Below are 21,411 nucleotides of genomic sequence, written 5' to 3' on the forward strand. Positions count from 1 at the left end.
TGTCATAAGGTGAATGCACCAATTTGTAAGTCGCTCTGGATAAGAGCGTCTGCTAAATGACTTAAATGTAATGTAAATGTAAAATATCTCAGTTGTTGAATATTGTTAATATTTACACATTTTAAGTTTGCAGAAAATAAACGCAGTTGACAGTGAGAGAACGTTTCTTTTTTTGTTGAGTTTGTGTGGAGGACAGAAATGTTAAACACTATTATTGCATGCTCAAACACAGGGATGGAAAGACTTAGCTTAACAATTGCAGTCTACTAGCCCGGCTGGCCTGTGCCCAAAAGCCTTTGTCATTTCAAATATTGCATGTTACAGATTATGGACCCGTGCTGAGAAAACATGCAGTCTACTAGCCAAGCTGGCCAGAGCCAAAAATTCTTAAATTCCATCCCTGCTCAAACATGATAACAAAATCAATACTGCTAAATTCATTGTTTTTAGAATTTTCAATTCTCCTTGATGGTCTAGCTTATTTGTTTGGTGACTGTTAGTTCTCAAAGATTATATTATTACAAAATGTATAGCTCTATTTACTTTTCTACATACTTTATCTTTCCCCAAAAAACATTTAAATTGTTTTTTATTTTATTTAGACTGTTTGAACTTAGGTGGCCTGAAAAACGCTTAGGTAGCCCGCCGGCTGTCCAAGGAGTACAATGGCAGAAAAACCCCTTGTTAAAAGTAAGAACACAGTTTATAGAAAAATGTTGGAATTTCAGTTGTGATTGGGGTATATTGACCCAATTATCAGGTCATTTTTGGATGTATTTTCCCTTCATGACCACGGACCCCCCCTAGAGGAGTGTTGACACTGGAACCCATTGACCTTGAATCCCACCCCCAATATGCAACACAAAGTTAGTCCCTGTGCAATATAAAGGGAATAGTGTGCCATTTCAGAGAGAGAGAGAGAGAGAGAGAGAGAGAGAGAGAGAGAGAGAGAGAGAGAGAGAGAGAGAGAGAGAGAGAGAGAGAGAGAGAGAGAGAGAGAGAGAGAGAGAGAGAGAGAGAGAGAGAGAGAGATAGATCATAGATCATGAAGATTATTATGGGGCTAGACTATGCAGGTATTATTTTAAGTCACTGATGGTGAGGTGGGCCAAGGGCACCATTCAAGGGCCCCATTCAAGTGTTCACAGAAAAGGCTAATAACCCCTTTTCATCACTTGGAGAAAGCATTCTTTATCTCCACAGTAAACAGTGCACATCCAAAGCACATCCACAATTGTATTACCCTGGAAAACTTTGGTAAACCTTTGGATACTGGTTTTGATGTAAAATAGTCCGTTACATTAATACGCTTACATCAAAAATTATGCAGGGACAATACAAACCGTCTCTGTTACTCAGGACATGTAGGCCTGCATACTGCATCTCTACCACTGTCACCTTGTGGCTATCACAATGCATTGCATGTTCAATCGTGTACTTATTCAGTATATGTTTAGGTAGACAATACAAACACAAGTCATAATTGAGTTATATGAGGACTATTTCGCTATGCGAGGCATTCTCAAATACAATGTCACTTTTCACAATGACTGTTGACCAATATTCTTGTCTAAATTACGCAACACTCTCTCAGTGTATCGTATTGATGCTGTTCCATTCATATACACCAGAGGGCATCAAGTACTTTCCCAAATATGAGAATTGTTGAGGTGTATCAGTCAAAACAGCATCAACTTCGCAAGTTGACTGAATGATTGTATTGATATATGTTATATCATGCCAAGCAGCAGGCATTGTGCCAAGCAAGGAGTGATTGTATTTGTGGTGGATGGTAAGCTCTTTCTGAGGAGGACATGGGATTGGTACAGAGCATAAATGACGTGTTGCGTAGAGTGGGAGCACAGTGACACCTAAGGGAGGGCAATGTGGGCTTCCCCTTTGATGCTCTTTGATGCTGAGAGCCAAGGGAGAGCTGCTGCCATGGCTTTTGAACCATGGCCAAGTTGGACACTGAATTTGGATGGAGGGAGCATGGCCCAGTAGTGAGTGGGTGTGGCCAGTCTGAGTCATGTGATGTCCTAGCTTGGTAACCTTTAGGGCCTGTCTTCATAAAAGGGGGTCTCAGAGTAGGAGTGCTGATCTAGGATCGGATTCCCTCTGTCCATGTCATTTTAATCAATTATGATAATAAACGACTAAACATTGCCCCTGTTTCTTATAGTATTTTTTTTGGTAAAGTTGAAGCTCATTTACTGCATTTCTATACAATTTTTAAAAAACGTTAAAATACTATTTGGTGAACAGCAAAAACAACCAAAAATGAACCCAGCCATTGCCTTGGCTGCTGTAGTTTCATTCACCGCAGTCGATGTACAAACACATATAGCCATACAAATCTAATGTTATACCCCTGAAAGCTGAATAATTCGCACTGACGTGTAGCATCAGCGACTCTTCAGTCCATTGTAATGATGAATTGCATAAAATCATCAACTCTTTTACATAGATATCTCTTTTCTAAAATGACATAGTGTTCACATTTGTATTCCTAGGCATTACTAATCAAGCTCTGCACAAAAAGACGTCAATAGAGCACACAGAGGATCGTATGATCACATTCACATGAATTATTAGAATATTACTTATGATTCTGTATTAATATCAGTGAAGTATTGGTAAGAAAAAGGTGGGTAATGGGAAAACTATAAACTCCAGTGGGTGATCGAGATAAGACAAACAACCACTGATATAAATGACATTTGTACAACTATATTGTTTGCCATTTAATCTAGGCCTATAGGGAAGATAGGCCACGTGAAGATGTTCATAATGAAACATATCTTTATCTAATAAAATAAAAAAAATAGAACTTGTTTGATAAGATTACTACAGATTTTCTCAGGGGACCCCACATGGGGCTCCGACAGCAAGTTTGGGAACCACTGTACCACAGGAGGTCGGTGGCACCTTAACTGGGGGAGGACAGGCTCTTGGTAATGGCTGGAGCGGAATCAGTGGAATGGTATCAAATACATCAAACACATGGTTTCCATATGTTTGATGCCATTGCTTTGACTCCGTTCCAGCCATTATTATAAGCCGTCCTCCCCACAGCAGCCTCCAATACTGACTGTACTAACCTCTCTCTGTCTCCTCTGCTCAATTGCATGCATTGCAGCCTGCCTCAGCCTCACAACTCACTGAGCGCCACATCACTGTCTGTCTCAGTAGCCTACTCTCTGTAAAGCAAAGTTATTATAAGAATTTAGTAGCCTATTTTTTGCTCATGTAAATATAGGCTCCGTTTAATGTCAGCTCCTTACTTCATTCTTCTAGCTGGCTAAGTAGGCTTGCCAGAGACCTTCAACGTTACTGCAATATAAATCTCTGCCAGCAGCCACCTTTCCATGACATATATATTTTATCTATAACAAAGCGACTATTTACCATTTGTGCACTCATTCTCCGAGAGTAGGTTTTTGGTTGTTTGAGGGATGTCTGTAGACGCGGCAGGAATCGCAGGGTGGTTTTAAAAAGGCCTTTTGTCCGGCATCTCGCAAACTCTGCCAGCAGCGTCTCTATTTGCCTACTTGAGCTGACTTCATGCTGGGGTAGGCTTGTTCGTTTCACGTCTCAGGCCCTCGGTCTGTGCCGCGAGAAGGCGGGTTAGCCGTTTAAGAGAGCGTGGTGAATGTGCTGGTAAAAGGGCACACCCGGAAGTCAAGTGCTGGGGATGCAGGAGAACATAACGAACAAACCACTGTTGATGATTCCACTCGTTCGCAAAAAGGCAGTTGCGATTAGAATGGTCAGACCAATAATATAATAAGCGTTCTGAGCTTTGATAAACTCAAGGGGCAACATTTAGATATCGACCCGTCATTTATTTTATTTATTCTGTACAAAATATATATTTTTATTATAATATACATATATATTTTTTTACAGGTGTGCTTATATGTAGTTACGTCCATGCATATGCTCTCTGTTCTAATGCAGTTTGAGTCAGTGAGTTGTGTAAAGTTTGTCTCGGGTGTCTTTTAGAATGATACTTTTGTCGTAATAAACATCAGCAAGATATGGTAGCCTACCAAAATTCTACATTTTATGAGAAACTCTCTCGATAATAAATGTGCTTACAACAATCTATTCTGCGGCGTCACAAAGCAAGAAGGATGCTTATGGTTTGTGTGTATTGATAAAATATAAACTGCGCCTATGTGAGGAATAATGATATCTACCAAGGCTTCACGACTTCTGTTAAACATGTGACCATAGCGTGCCAGTTCGTGGTTTTCCGTACTGCACTTTTCAGATCTAACACTGGGAATAGTAAAAATAACACCACCATTCCATACTCCGGGAATTAGACTATCGAACATGGACATTAAGGACCAAGGCGCTCAAATGGAGGCGCTACTGCCAACGGTAAGAAGCTACTCTTTCCCATTGTAATACACTGATTAGGCAGACGTTATCTTCTTTGTGGGGCACTCATCTTTAAGATCCAAATATTTGAGGGTGTAAGTAATTTAGATATTTGACAAGTATCATGTTCAATGTACTATAGTGTCATATTCTAGACGATATCAAAATCAGCGATATCGAACTAATTAGATCAACAGGGAAGCAGGTATAATTGTTATATCCGCTATGATCAATCACCTGCAGTTTTTTAAACATTTTATTGTATTTTTATTTAACCTTTATTTAACTAGGCAAGTCAGTTTTAAGAACAAATTATTATTTACAATAACGCTAATACCTAGCATAACATATGCCATATTCTTTTCACACATCAGACAGATTCAACCTATTCACGAATGACTTTTGTAATTTCATGTGAAATGCAATTTAATTTATTTTTGACAACTTTGAATGACGTTGCATTAAGCAGGCATTCTATTATAGGCTTCTCATAAATGTAAAATAATAACATCAGTGAAACTCGATATATTTATCATCTCCTCAATAGGCTACATACACTCATGTATGGATGCTCGTTCCTGTCATGCAAAAAAACGAACCTGACTACAAATTATGACATAGTAATTCATAATTATGAGAGTAAGACATTATTGTGAGATAGTAAGTCGTTGTTATGAGAGAGTTGGTCCTAATTATGAGATATGTCAGTATAATGATATAGTAAGTAATAATTATAAAATAGTAAGTTGTTATTATGAGAGTGCAAGTCATAATTATGAGATAGTATGCCATTATTTTGAAATAACAAGTCATTCTTTTGAGATATGTAAGTCATAATATTATAGTAAGTTGTAAGTGTGTACTAAGTAAGTTAGTCATATTAAAGTACTAGTAAGTAGTAAGATAGGGTGCATATGTGTGTGTGAGAGAGAGATAGAGAGAGAGAGTTAGTTTGTGGTGATATTGTCCTATATTAATAAGGGGTATGGAGAGTTTTGTTGACGTGAGTTGGTGCCTGTTTGAAAATCAGGGACTGGTACATCCATTTTTGGACTTTTAAATTATTATTGAAGTATATAGCTTAGAAATGCCTCATGAGCAAACAGTCTTACCCCATCAGAACCCCCAATATAAACTTGTTTAACTCCATTGTTTGTAAACAATGTAATTGTAAACAAACACTGATTATATTCAAAACATGGTTAAAACTATCATTTTGATCTCATAAATGGTCAGTCCATGCATCCATACAGGGCATTCGGAAAGTATTCAGACTATTCAGACCCCTTGACCTTTTCCACATTTTGTTATGTTACGGCCTTATTCTAGAATGGATGGATGAAAAAATCTTCATCAATCTACACACATTACCCCACAACGACAAAGCAAACACAGTTTTTCAAAATTTTAGTAAATGTATTAAAAATAAAACCTGAAATATCACATTTCTAAAGGTATTCAGACCCTTTACTCAGTACTTTGTTGATGCACCTTTGGCAGCGATTACAACCTCAAATTTTCTTGGGTATGACGCTACAAGCTTGGCACACCTGTATTTGGGGAGTTTCTCCCATTCGTTTCTGTAGATCCTCTCAAGCTCTGTCAGGTTGGATGGGGAGCATCACTGCACAGTTATTTTCAGGTCTCTCCAGAGATGTTCGATCGGGTTCAAGCCTGGGCTCTGGCTGCGTCACTCAAGGACATTCAGAGACTTGACCCGAAGCCACTCCTGCGTTGTCTTGGCTGTGTGCTTAGGGTCATTGTCCTGTTGGAAGATGAACCTTCGCCCCAGTCTGAGGTCCAGAGCGCTCTGGAGCAGGTTTTCATCAAGGATTTCTCTGTACTTTTCTCTGTTCATCTTTCCCTCGATCCTGACTAGTCTCCCAGTCACTGCCACTGAAAAATATCCCCATAATATGATGCTGCCACCACCATTCTTCACTGTAGGGATGGTATTGGCCAGGTGATGAGTGGTGCCTCGTTTCCTCCAGACGTGACACTTGGCATTCAGGCCAAAGATTTAAATCTTAGTCTCATCGGACCAGAGAATCTTATTTCTCATGGTCTGAGAGTCCTTTATGTGCTTTTTGTCAAACTCCAAGCGGGCTGTCATGTGCATTTTACTGATGAGTGGCTTCTGTCTGGCCAATCCACCATAAAGGCCTGATTGGTGGAGTGCTGCAGTTATGGTTGACCTTCTGGAAGGTTCTCCCATCTTCACAGAGGAACTTTGGAACTCTGTCAGAGTGACCATTGGCAGCCAGCTCTAGGAAGAGTCTTGGTGGTTCCAAACCTCTTCCAATTAAGAATGATGGAGGCCACAATTCCTTCGACCTTATGGCTTGGTTTTTGCTTGGACATGCACTGTCAACTGTGGGACCTTATATAGACAATCAATTATCAATTTACCACAGGTGGACTCCAATCAAGTTTAGAAACATCTCAGTTATGATCAATGGAAACAGAATGCACCTGAGCTTAATTTCGAGTCTCATAGCAAATGGTCTGAATACTTACAGTTGGACAAAAAAAGTATTTAGACAGCCACCAATTGTGCAAGTTCTCCCATTTACAAAGATAAGAGAGGCCTGTAATTTTCATCATATGTACACTTCAACTATGGCAGACAAAATGAGAAGGATTTTTAATGACTTTATTTGCAAATATGGTGGAGAATAAGTATTTGGTCACCTACAAACAAGCAAGATTTCTGGCTCTCACAGACCTGTAACTTCTTCTTTATAATAATAATAATAATAATATATGCCATTTAGCAGACGCTTTTATCCAAAGCGACTTACAGTCATGTGTGCATACATTCTACGTATGGGTGGTCCCCGGGAATCGAACCCACTACCCTGGCGTTACAAGCGCCATGCTCTACCAACTGAGCTACAGAAGGACTCCTCTGTCCTACACTCTCCTACACTCGTTACCTGTATTAATGGCACCTGTTTGAACTTGTTATCAGTATAAAAGACACCTGTCCACAACCTCAAACAGTCACACTCCAAACTCCACTATGGCCAAGACCAAAGAGCTGTCAAAGGACACCAGAAACAAAATTGTAGACCTGCACCAGGCTGGGAAGACTGAATCTGCAATAGGTAAGCAGCTTGGTTTGAATAAATGATTAGGAAATGGAAGACATACAAGACCACTCCCTCAATAATCTCCCTCGATCTGGGGCTCCACGCAAGATCTCACCCCGTGGGGTCAAAATGATCACAAGAACGGTGAGCAAAAATCCCAGAACCACACGGGGGGACCTAGTGAATGACCTGCAGAGAGCTGGGACCAAAGTAACAAGGCCTACCACCACTATGCTGCCAGGGACTCAAATCCTGCAGTGCTTAAACCTGTACATGTCCAGGCCCGTCTCAAGTTTGCTAGAGAGTATTTGGATGATCCAGAAGAAGATTGGGAGAATATCATATGGTCAGATGAAACCAAAACAGAACTTTTTGGTAAAAATTCAACTCGTCGTGTTTGGAGGACAAAGAATGCTGAGTTGCATCCAAAGAACACCATACCTACTGTGAAGCATGGGGGTGGAAACATCATGCTTTGGGGCTGTTTTTCTGCAAAGGGATCAGGGCGACTGATCCGTGTGAAGGAAAGAATGAATGGGGCCATGTATCGTGAGATTTTGAGTGAAAACCTCCTTCCATCAGCAAGGGCATTGAAGATGAAACGTGGCTGGGTCTTTCAGCTTGACAATGATCCCAAACACACCGCCCGGGCAACGAAGGAGTGGCTTCGTAAGAAGCATTTTAAGGTCCTGGAGTGGCCTATAGCCAGTCTCCAGATCTCAACCCCATAGAACATCTTTGGAGGGAGTTGAAAGTCCATGTTGCCCAGCAACAGCCTCAAAACATCACTGCTCTGGAGGAGATCTGCATGGAGGAATGGGCCAAAATACCAGCAACAGTGTGTGAAAACCTTGTGAAGACTTACAGAAAACGTTTGACCTCTGTCATTGCCAACAAAGGGTATATAACAAAGTATTGAGATAAACTTTTGTTATTGACCAAATACTTATTTTCCATCATAATTTGCAAATAAATTCATTAAAATCCTACAATGTGATTTTCTGGATTTCTTTTTTTCATTTTGTCTGTCATAGTTGAAATGTACCTATGATGAAAATTACAGGCCTCTCTCATCTTTTTAAGTCGGAGAACTTGCACAATTGGTGGCTGACTAAATACTTTTTTTGCCCCACTGTATGTAGATAAGGTATTTCTGTTTTCGCTTTGGGGCATTGTGTGTAGATTGAGGAAACATTTGTATTTAATCCATTTTAGAATAAGACTGTAATGTAATAAAATGAGGAAAAAGAGAAGGGGTCTGAATACTTTCGAATGTACTGTATTGGAGAGTCCTTTCGTCTATGTATTTGAGAGTGGTTAGATTTATCCTGTCCCATTCCTTAGCTGTTTACCAAATAAAGTTATGATTTATCATCTCATAATTTACTTACTATCTCATAGATTTTATTGGGTGGCAGGAACGAGCTTCCATACTCATGTCATTTCGAATAGAATATAATAGAGTTCTTTATTTTCTTCTAAGAGGAAATTCCTTGCACAAGGACAAATTATACCACTGTGTTCTAAAATATTAATATAAACATATTGCTAATGAATACATTTGCGAATCTGTAGGAAAAAGCTGACTTTCAACAACAGGATACCATTTTCAGTGAAGAGTGTAGCTTAGCATTGCAGGCCTGTACATATAGTTGTAATTGCTTCTCCTATGGCAGATTCCATTTAATTTTACATTTGGTAAAACCAGTGGTGACCTCATGCGCTGAGATTATACAGTAAATTAACCCAGGGAAATAGATTGTACAGTATGTTTACACTGACATTCACTGAATCACAGACTCATGAGTGCAACCTATGAACTCATAAGCCTGATGCTAGGGGATCGTCTCAGGGTGCCTGCCAAGTGCCCTGCTAAAGATCAGAGAGAGAGCCTTCTTAATACAAATTAGATAAGTGATCAGACAAATTGTATGCGTTCCAATGGCAGCCTATTCCTTTCAGTACACTACTTTTGACCAGGGCTCATAGGGCTCCCGTCAAAAGTAGTGCACTACGGAATAGGCTGCCATTTGTAACAAATATGTTGTCCCACCTATAGAGACCACCCATTGGGCAAACCATGTCATTTCAACTTGGAAATGTGGGTAATATTTGGTCGAGATGTTGATCAATGAGATTTCAACCTTAATTCACCGACTCAAAAAGACAGACAGAGGTTTTCTGATTTCCCAGTGTGTTACCACTATGCATTCAACCATATGAAAGCTCAACCAAATTCCAATGGAAAAACAATGTCAGATTTTTGGTTTAGTTGCCATCTAAATATGTTGTCACTGTGCTTTCAACCATTTATATTGCAACAAAATTCAAATGGGAACACAATGTCAGATATTTTGTATTTATACAACTTAATGTGATATCACTGTGCTTATCTAATAGCACAAGTAAATGACCTGGATTGCAGTTGAGATCACATTAAAAGGACATAGTGCAAGTGATCAATGCTGTACAAGATTCTGTGCCGATTATTATAACAATTGTGAATGTCTCCTCAGACCTGCAACCTTTGCATTGAATCAAATCAAATTGTATTTGTCACATACACATGTTTACACATGTTTACACATGTTATTGCGGGTGTAGCCAATTGGTTGTGTTTCTAGCTACAACAGTGCAGTAATATCTAAAAATTCACAACAATACACACAACCTAAAAGTAAAATAATGGAATTAAGGTATGTATATATATATATATATATATATATATATATATATATATATATATATATATATATATATATAATGTGGCATGCAATAGAATAGAATACAGTATATACATGTGAGATGAGTAAAGCAAAAACATGTAAACATTATTAGAGTAACTAGTGTTCCATTATTTAAGTGGCCAGTGATTTCAAGTCTATGTATACGGGGCAGCAGCCTCCAAGGTACAGGGTTACGTAACTGGGTGTAAGCCGTCTTGTGATGGCTATTTAACAGTCGGACGGCCTTGAGACAGAAGCTGTTTTTCAGCATCTCGGTCCCAGCTTTGATGCTCTTGTACTGACCTCGCCTTCTGGATGATAGCGGGGTGAACAGGCAGTGGCTCGGGTGGTTGATGTCCTTGATGATCTTTTGGCCTTCCTGGGACATTTGGTGCTGTAGCTGTCCTGGAGGGCAGGTAGTTTGTCCCCGGTGATGCGTTGGCGAGACCGCGCCACCCTCTGGAGAGCTCCGCGGTTGCGGGCGGTGCAGGTGCAGTACCAGGCGGTGATACAGCCTGACAGGATGCTCTCAATTGAGCATCTGTAAAAGTTTGTGAGGGTTTTAGGTGCCAAGCCAATTTTCTTCAGCCTCCTGAGGTTGAAGAGGCGCTGTTACACCTTCTTCTCCACACTGTCTGTGTGGGTGGACCATTTCAGTTTGTCAGTGATGTGTACGCCAAGGAACTTGAAGCTTTCCACCTTCTCCACTGCGGTCCCGTCCATGTGGATAGGAGCGTGCTCCCTCTGCTGTTTCCTGAAGTCCACAATCAGCTCCTTTGTTTTGTTAACATGCTATCTTGAACATGCACACTTTCTATGATTACACAAGAAAACATTTATAGTTACTCTAGGCTAACCTCAAAATGTGGCCATGGATGTGTTATTTATTTTAAGGTTGAATAAATATGGTTACATTAGTTTGTAAGATAGGCTATTTACTGTATTTAAAAAAAATATTGAATTGTGTTTGGTTGACAACTTATCAAAATATGAACATTTAAAGGATATCTAATGCTTGGAAGGTTTCATCTGAGCCACTGGCTTAATCCTATTCTTTCACTTTTATTTTTGGTTTAGTTGGAATCCAACATATAATTAAATATATTTTAAATGTTGTTAATTGATTGCGTTGTCAAACAAACACAATCCAAAATTACCTTTGTAACACATCCATGGCCACTTTTGCAAAACAGTAAACAGCCTATTAACTTGTTGACAGATAACACATTATGTTAACAAGTTAATATGTTATTTACTCTATTGCCAAAGGGATATTGAATTGTGTTTGGTTGTCAATGCAACCAAATATCAACATTTGAAGGAGATATATCTTTCGTGCCATTGGTTGTCAACGCAGTTCCATCTGTGCCACTGACTTAGTCTGGCTTTAATTCCAGTTTGTCTACAAATGAATAATTGTTGGATTCATGCCTCCATCTGAACCAAGAATCAAAGTAAAGAATAGGACTAAATCAAATCAACCTTTATGTAAAGTGCATTTAATGTTTGATTTGATTTAGTCTTATTCTTTACTTTGATTGTTTGTTGAGATGGAGACGTACATCCAACATATCATTTATTCATTTGTAGACAAACTGGAATTAAAGCCAGACTAAGTCAGTGGCACATGTCTCCATCTCAACCAAACATCTAAGTTAAAGAATATGACGAAATCATATCAAATCAAATCAAATGAATTGCACTTTGATTTGATTGAGTCCTATTCTTTAACTTAGATTTTTGGTTGAGATGGAGACGTGAATCCAACATATTAATGACTAACATTTTAATTCAACCAAAGCTTGAAACCGTAGGCCTATACATTTATGTATGGTCTATTTTTAGTTGAACCCTGGGCTGAATTGAAATGGAAGCTGTTGATGACTTTGTAATTGCTATACTATATAGGCCTAAATAGTGTCATTGATGAAATTTGACTTATAAAGTATGGTTACATTTCATTTGCGCTTTTATACCTACCCTCTGGAATGACTTCGAATACATTTAGGTCTTAAGATTGAAGAATAATCACTCTCAAGATAACACATTGGTAGTAGTCAGTGAGTACGTTTACGTGCACAGTAATAATTAGATATTATACTGATTTTGGCAGTAGGCCGATTACACAATAGTCATGTAAACACCTTAAAACATCTGGTTTTCTGCGAAATCTCAAATTGTTAGGACACCTAATCGGCATTCCAGCGGTGTTTTTGATCTGCGGGTGTGCTAGCACCAGCCAAGCGAGCCTCCCTCTTTAGCGCAAGCGAAGTGAGTTCGGAACAACTGAATCTATGTGTCTTATAGGCAGTTTTCACATACAAACGTGTATGTCTGAACTCAGAATCAAATATGTTTCCCCAAAATAGTGGTGTAGAAGAGAGTTTATTCTGATGAGTGATTTTCTGCATTTATCGGATTGCCATCAGGTAGCCTGATTTCAGATGTGTCCGTGTAAACAGGATTATTAGGGACATCGATCTTTTTGTAAAGCATGTAAGCATTTTAATCTAAATATTACATTAATCTGACTATCCACAATAATCTCCTGTAACCGTACACAGTGACAAATATTAAGCAGGGCTTGGTTGAAACCATTGGTGGGAGAACAACTGAATAGCTGTAGATAGGGCAACACTCCATAGGTAGAAGCTGCCCAGCCTATATATATTTTTCTGATAGTGGGAAAAAGGTTGAAAATCTGACTTAGTTTAAAAGGTACAAATTCAACATATTTTATAGCGGGTTTGTCTATGTTGAAAATAGGTTACAATGATGACATAATCCTGTGGTTGAAATTCCACCCTCAAACAAAAGTTTTTGTTGATGACGTTTTTCAAACAGCTTCTTTTTTTTTAAACGTTGACTTTTTGATGACAATATATTTTCCATGTAGATTCCACGTCCCAATACGTCAAAAAATTACACTAAAACAACGTTGATTCAACCAGTTTGATTCCAGTGGTTATATACAGTCATCCATCCCTTCGAGTGCAGTTTAGGCCAAGGGTGTCTGTAACCAGGAATAAAACTATATTCGACATTTGCCTGTGGACAAAGTTAACGTATCTTGCACTGCACATAACTGTTAAAGTATTTTGGTTGGCTGCATTGGTGGTGGAATGGCCATTTCTAGCTTTTTGGGGGCCCTAAGTGAGATTTGGTTGGGGATCCCCGCCACCTCACGGGCAAAACATTTTAGAGGAGTGGCGAGAAACCTTTACAGCTTTAAATATAATATCCTGCAATTCTACACACTTTGGCCTTCAGCCGTACAGAAAACCACAGAGCCACAGACTGTTCACACCGTTAACATCCAGAAGGCGAGGTCAGTACAGGTGCATCTGTCACGACTTCCGCCGAAGTCGGCCCTTCTCCTTGTTCGGGTGGTGTTCGGCGGTCGACGTCACCGGCTTCCTAGTCACCACCGATCCATGTTTCAGTTTCGTTTTGTTTTGTTTGTATTACACACACCTGGTTTCAAATCCCATATCATGTTCCTTATTTAACCCTCTGGCATAAATGTCTGTTCTCTCCGTGATTGTTGGTGTCTTTAGTGGTTGTTGATTGTGTTAGTGTGTTCCTATTTGGAATTTTGCTTGACTTTTTGAGTAAACTCAGTTGTGTTGCTCAAAACCTGTGTCCTGCGCCTGACTCCGCTACATCTCTGCACCCAATTGCTGACAGCATCAAAGCTGGGACAGAGAGACTGAAAAACAGCTTCTATCTTAAGAGCATCAGACTGGTAAATAGCCATCGCTAACCCGGTTACGTAACCCTGCACCTTAGAGGCTCCTGCCCTGTATAAATGGACTTGGAATCACTGGCCACCTTAATAATGGAACACTAGTCACTTTAATAATGTTTAAATAATGTTTACATACTGCTTTACTCATCTCGTATGTATATACTGTATTCTATTCTACTGTATTTTAGTCAATGCCACTCTGACATTGCTCAATCGAATATTTATATATTTCTTAATTCTGTTCAATTACTTTTAGATTTGTTTCTATTGTTGTAAATCTTTTTTAGATACTACTACACTGTTGGAGCTAGGAACACAAACATTTCTCTACACCCGCAATAACATCTGCTAAATATGTGTATGTCACCAATACAATTTGATTTTAATTTGATTTGAAATGTTGCAGTTTTAAAGCAGATTTTCTGCAATTCTACTCTTTTTTCCCCCTATGGGACAGAGAGACAACTTTGCAGTTTTAAAGCAGATTTTCTGCAATTCTACTCTTTTTTTCCCCTATGGGACAGAGAGACAACTTTGCAGTTTTAAAGCAGATTTTCTGCAATTATACTATTTTTTCCCCCTATGGGACAGAGAGACAACTTTGCAGTTTTAAAGCAGATTTTCTGCAATTCTACTCTTTTTTCCCCCTATGGGACAGAGAGACAACTTTGCAGTTTTAAAGCAGATTTTCTGCAATTCTACTCTTTTTTCCCCCTATGGGACAGAGAGACAACTTTGCAGTTTTAAAGCAGATTTCCTGCAGTTCATCACATTTTGCTATGACTTATGCCATGTTCATATGATATCTGAGGGAGAGTGACTAACAAAATCAATTGGGGCCCTCTAGAGGTCAGGGCCCCAATTCGGCCATGATTACTACAAGGTGTAGATAGCTGGCTAGACCAACTTACCTAGCAATCTATTAAATGTTAGCTGACATGGGTTAATTAAATGACTTTCAGTGACTGACATAACAAAAGGAAGGCTGCTCATGCACTACCAAATCTCGAAATTGCGCGTTGTGTAGCCTATTCTACTATCCAAACTAACAGTAAGTTTAGACCCAGACTGACTTCATAGTGGTCTTAAGCTGCTTATGTCGCTTATGCCTCGAAACGGCACTGGATGATGGGCTTCCTAAGAGCACATCCAGCAACTGCACAGGCCGCTGATGTCAACCTCAGTTTAGCATGTCTCTGAGTGCTTCCGGAAGGAAGGATGCAATTAACATTTTTCAAACTAGTCCAGATGAAATTAAAAATAGAATTTTGATGCACTTCCGGCATCTCTGCTGCTCTAATCACTTCCGAAGAGATTTGTTTTCATTATCCATTTGCTGTTGACAGTAAAGCAGCTTTTTATATAACCCCCAAAATACAATCCTCTTCATAGACTGCATTGACTGGTGTGATGACTGACAGGAGGACGACTGGTGGACGAGGCTGTTCTGTTCTGTTCCTGTGCGTATTGCGTACCAATTTCACAGTCATTTAGGTGTGGGGAAATAAAATAATGTATAACTTTCTCCAGATCAGTGACTGAAATAAAAGACTTGACTTTACCTATATTTTTTAGATGATAAAAGCAGGACTGGACAACCTTCTTAACATGCAGATGGAGGTTTAGGTCAGGATCCAACATTTGAATGCTCTTTAGGTTGTTTTGAGCCATGTGGAATGATGAGTACAGTAATCTCTGCTTACAGCACTATACTGTATTCCTGACTCTCTGTGCACAAAATGTTGATGTGCTCATTATCCAATCAGACCTCACACTTCATCAGCAATTTGATTTAGATCAGATTTACTTCCTTGCCTGTTGTTTACAGAAACGTAATTTACGTGCAGAAAATGACCCGTGTTAAAAATCCACAACAAAAAGATGAGATATAAAGATTTAAAAGATACATACAAAGAATTCATGAAGATGACAACTTATTTTATGCGACATCCCACGAGGCACAGATGTCAGTTCAACGTCTAGTTTTGATTTACATTTGGTTGAGTTGTCAACTAGAGTGAATTCAACGTGAAATCAACAAAACCTTTCACCACGCCATTGGATTTAGGTTAAAAGTCGGGTGAAAACAAGTCTAAATTCCCTTACCGTAATGACTTTTTGCAAATCCAAGCAGTTTTCCACATTGATTCAACGTCATCACATTGAATTGTCTTGTTGAAATGTCGTGGAAACAACATTGATTCAGCCAGTTTCTGCCCAGAGGCAGAATACATTGTACATTGATACATTGTCTTCATGTATTGCCCACATGGCTTTGCTGTATTTACTGCATTCATATATCAGACTCCTATTCAGAGGCATCATCATCATAAATATTGGATATTCTTTCATTATATTCTAGTCCAGTAGTTGCTGAAAGCTATATAGTACACAGTGCCTTCGGAAAGTATTCAGACCCATTGACTTTTTCCACATTTTGTTACGTTACAGCCTTATTCTAAAATGGATTAATTCGTTTTCTTTTTTGCAAATGTATTAAAAATAAATAACAGAAATATCTTATTTACATAAGTATTCAGATGCTTTGCTATGAAACTCGAAATTGAGCTCAGGCACATCCTGTTTCCATTAATCATCCTTTAGATGTTTCTACAACTTGATTGTCCACCAAGGTCCCACAGTTGACAGTTCATGTCCAGGCATAAACCAAGCCATGAGGTCGAAGGAATTGCCGTAGAGCTCCGAGACAGGATTGTGTAGAGGCACAGTTTCGGGGAAGAGTACCAAAATATTTCTGCAGCACTGAAGGTCCCCAAGAACAAAGTGGCCTCCATCATTCTTAAATGGAAGAAGTTTGGAACCACCAAGACTCTTCCTAGAACTGTCCACCCAGCCAAACTGAGCAATTGGGGGAGAAGGACCTTGGTCAGGGAGGTGACCAAGAACCCAATGGTCACTCTGACAACTCTAGAATTCCTCCGTGGAGATGGGAGAAACTTCCAGAAGGACAACCATCTCAGCAGAACTCCACCAATCAGGCCTTTATGGTAGAGTGGCCAGACAGAAGCTACTCCTCAGTAAAATGCACATGACAGCCTGCTAGGCACATAAAGCCTCTCAGACCATTACAAACAAGATTATTTTGTCTGATGAAACCAAGATTAAACTCTTTGGCCTGAATGCCAAGCATCACATCTGGAGGAAACCTGGCTCCATCCATACGGTGAAGCAGGGTGGTGGCAGCATCATGCTGTGGGGATGTTTTTCAGCAGCAGGGACTCTTAGACTAGTCAGGATCAAGGCAAAGATGAACGGAGGAAAGTACAGAGAGATCCTTGATGGCAACCTGCTCCAGAGCACTCTGGACCTCAGACTGGAGAGAAGATTCACCTTCTAGCAGGACAATGACCCTAAGCACACAGCCAAGACAACGCAGGAGTGGCTTTTAAGGGACAAATCTCTGAATGTCCTTGAGTGGCCCAGCCAGAGCCCGGACTTAAACACAATCCAACATCTCTGGAGAGACCTGAAAATAGAAGAATGGGATAAACTCCCCAAATACAGGTGTGCCAAGCTTGTAGAGTCATATCGAAGCAGAGTTGATGCTGTAATTGCTGCCAAAGTTTCTTCAACAACGTACTGAGTAAAGCATCTGAATACTTATGTATGTAAATGTAATATTTCAGTTTTTTCTTTTCAATAAAGAGCAAAAATGTCTATTAACCCGCTTTTGCTTTGTCATTAAAATGTATTATGGTAGCTTCACTCCCATTCCCCAGGCACTCTCATTTGTTAACTTCTGTAACTGTAAAAGTCTTGGTTTCATGCATGTTAACATTAGAAGCCTCCCTAAATTTGTTTTATTCACTGCTTTAGCACACTCTGCCAACCCGAATGTCCTAGCCATGTCTGAGTCCTGGCTTAGGAAGGCCACCAAAAATCCTAAAATGACCATCCCTAACTATAACATTTTCCAACAAGATAGACCTGCGCGCGTAATGGGTCCACAGTGAAACGACCACCCCCCATCACTGTCAAACGCTCCCTAAAACACGAGCAGGCATTTCTAATCGACCTGGCCCGGTTATCCCGGAAGGATATTGACCTCATCCCGCTAGTAGAGTATGCCTGGTTGCTCTTTAAAAGGGCTTTCTTCTCCATCTTAAATAAGTATTCCCCATTCAAAAAATGTAGAACTAATAACAGATATAGCCCTTGGTTCACCCCAGACTGGACTGCCTGTGGTGGTCTGCATTAGCATTGAATAACCCCCGCGATATGCAACTTTTCAGGGAAGTCAGGAACCAATATACTCAGTCAGTTAGGAAAGCTAAGGCTAGCTTTTTCAAACACAAATTTGCATACTGTAGGACTAATTCCCAAAGGTTTTGGGACACTAAAGTCCATGGAGAATAAGAGCACCTCCTCCCAGCTGCCCACTGCACTGAGGATAGGAAACATTGTCACCATCGATAAATCTACGATAAGTGATCATTTCAATAAGCATTTTTCTACGGCTGGCCATGCTTTCCACTTGGCTACCCCTACCCCGGCCAACATCTCTTGGATGGTCCTGTAGCTCAGTTGGTAGAGCATGGCGCTTGTAACGCCAGGGAAGTGGGTTCAATCCCCGGGACCACCCATACGTAGAATGTATGCACACATGACTGTAAGTCGCTTTGGATAAAAGTGTCTGCTAAATGGCATATATTATTATTTATATATTATCTCAGCACCCCCTGTAGCAACTTGCCCAAGCCTCCCAGCTTCTCCTTCACCCAAATCCAGACAGCTGATCTGAAATAGCTAAAAAATATGGATCCCTACAAATCAGCTGGGCTAGACAATCTGGACCCTCTCTTTCTAAAATGATCTGCCAAAATTGTTGCAACCCCTATTACTAGCCTATTCAACCACTCTTTCATATCGTCTGAGATCCCCAAAGATTAGAAAGCTGCCGCGGTCATCCCCCTCTTCAAAGGGGGAGACACTCTAGAGTCAAACTGTCATAGACCTATATCCATCCTGCCCAGCCTTTCTAAAATCTTTGAAAGTCAAGTTAACAAACAGATCATAGACCACTTCTAATCCCACCGTACCTTCTCCACTATGCAATCTGGTTTCCGAGCTGGTCATGGGTGCACCTCAGCCACGCTCAAGGTCCTAAACGATATCATAACCGTCATTGATGAAAGCCAGTACTGTGCAGCAGTCTTCATCGACCTGGCCAAGGCGTTCGACTCTGTCAATCACCGCACTCTTATCGTCAGACTCAATAGCCTTGGCATCTCAAGTGACTGCCTTGCCTGGTTCACCAACTACTTCTCCGTCAGTGTGTCAAATGGGAGGGCCTGTTGGCCGGAACTCTTGCAGTCTATGGGGGTGCCACAGGGTTCAATTCTCGGGCCGACTCTTTTCTCTGTATATATCAATGATGTCGCTCTTGCTGCTGGTGATTATCTGATCCACCTCTACACAGACGACACCATTCTGTATACATCTGGACCTTCTTTGGACACCCTAACCAAAACCTCCAAACGAGCTTCAACGCCATACAACACTCCTTCCGAGGCCTCCAACTGCTTTTAAATGCAAGTAAAACTAAATGCATGCTCTTCAACCGATTGCTGCCAGCACCCTCCCGCCCGACTAGCATCACTACTCTGGAAAACTCCAACTTAGAATATGTGGACAACTGCAAATACCTACATGTCTGGTTAGACTGTAAACTCTCCTTCCAGACTCACATTAAGCATCTCCTATCCAAAATGAAATCTAGAATCAGCTTCCTATTTCGCAAACAAATCCTCCTTCACTCATACCCTCGTAAAACTGACCATCCTACCGATCCTTGACTTCGGCGATGTTATTTACAAAATAGCCTCCAACACCCTCCTCAACAAACTGGATGTAGTCTATCACAGTGCCATCTGTTTTGTTACTAAAGCCCCTATACTACCCACCACTGCGACCTGTACACTCTCGTTGGCTGGCCCTCACTGCATATTTGTCGCCAAACCCACTGGCTCTAGGTCATCTATAAGTTTATGCTAGGTAATGCCCAGCCTTATCTCTGCTCCCTGGTCACCATAGCAACACCCACCCGTAGCATGCGCTCCAGCAGATATATTTCACTGGTCATCCCCAAAGACAACACTTCCTTTGGCTGCCTTGCCTTCCAGTTCTCTGCTGCCAATGACCGGAATAAATTGCAAAAATCACTGAAGCTGGAGTCTTATATCTCCCTCTCTAACTTTAAGTATCAGCTACCATAGCAGCTTACCGATTACTGTATCTGTACACAGCCCATCTGTAAATCGCACAACCAACTACCTCACCCCCATATTATTACTTACCCTCTTGCACACATCATCATCTGTACATCCATTACTCCAGTGTTAATGCTAAATTGTAAGTATTTCGCATCTATGGCCTATTTATTGCCGACCTCCCTACTCTTCTATGTTTGCACACACTGTACATTGATTTTTCTATTGTGTTATTGACTGTACGTTTGTTTATGTGTAACTCTGTGTTTGATTTTGTCGCACTACTTTGCTTTATCTTGGCCAGGTCTCAGTTGAAAAGGAGAAATTGTTCTCAACTGGCCTACCTGGTAAAATAAAGGTGAAAAATAAAAATAAAAATATTGTGTGTAGATTGATGAGGGAAAACATTTTAAAATACATTTTAGAATAAAGCTGTAACTTAACAAAATGTGGAAAAAGTCAAAGGGTCTGAACACTTTCTTAATGCACTGTATATGTTGGCTTCCCCCTGAGAAGTTTTTGGCCTAAAAACCATAACTGTCATCTCAACCCTGTTGAGAAGTACTGGGGGCTCAAACGGATGTGATTGATGAACCATATGGCATAGAACAGTATCATGCCAGTAATGTGCCCCACTAGACATGTGGAGGCCTTTGCTCTCGTGTATTATCTAGAGATTATGTAGAGATTATATCGTTATAGGACACATCACTGCACTCTATACTCTTCTGTAAACTGGTCATCTCTGTATATCCGTCGCAAGACCCACTGGTTGATGCTTATTTATAAAACCCTCTTTCAACACCCGTTCTGCCAGTCACATTCTGTTAAAGGTCCCCAAAGCACACGCATCCCTGGGTCGCTTGTCTTTTCAGTTTGCAGCAGCTAGCTATTGGAACGAGCTGCAACCAAACACTGAAACTGGACAGTTTTATCTCCATCTCTTCATTCAAAGACTCAATCATGGACACTCTTACTGACAGTTGTGGCTGCTTTGCCTGATGTATTGTTGTCTCTACCTTCTTGCCCTTTATGCTGTTTGTCTGTGCCCAATAATGTTTGTTCCCTGTTTTGTGCTGCTACCACGTTGTGCTGCTGCCATGTTGTGTTGCTACTATGCTGTGTTGTCATGTTGCTATTTTGTTGTCTTTAGGTCTCTCTTTATGTAGTGTTGTGTTGTCTCTCTTGTTGTGATGTGTGTTTTGTCGTATATTTGTATTTCATTT

General features: G+C 40.3%; 1 protein-coding gene across 1 annotated transcript in view; it reads left to right on the top strand.

The window, feature by feature from the left end:
* Positions 1-4,115: 4,115 nt before the first annotated feature.
* The window catches only part of LOC124042573 (sodium-driven chloride bicarbonate exchanger-like), a 58,289-nt gene continuing 40,993 nt past the window's right edge, over positions 4,116-21,411 (top strand). Inside the window, exon 1 of the mRNA XM_046360702.1 lies at positions 4,116-4,389. Coding sequence (XP_046216658.1) covers positions 4,342-4,389 — 48 coding nt within the window. The 5' untranslated portion in view covers positions 4,116-4,341. The remainder of the gene's footprint in view (positions 4,390-21,411) is intronic.

The sequence above is a fragment of the Oncorhynchus gorbuscha genome, linkage group LG01, assembly GCF_021184085.1.
Source record: "Oncorhynchus gorbuscha isolate QuinsamMale2020 ecotype Even-year linkage group LG01, OgorEven_v1.0, whole genome shotgun sequence".
NCBI classification, from domain to species: domain Eukaryota; kingdom Metazoa; phylum Chordata; class Actinopteri; order Salmoniformes; family Salmonidae; genus Oncorhynchus; species Oncorhynchus gorbuscha.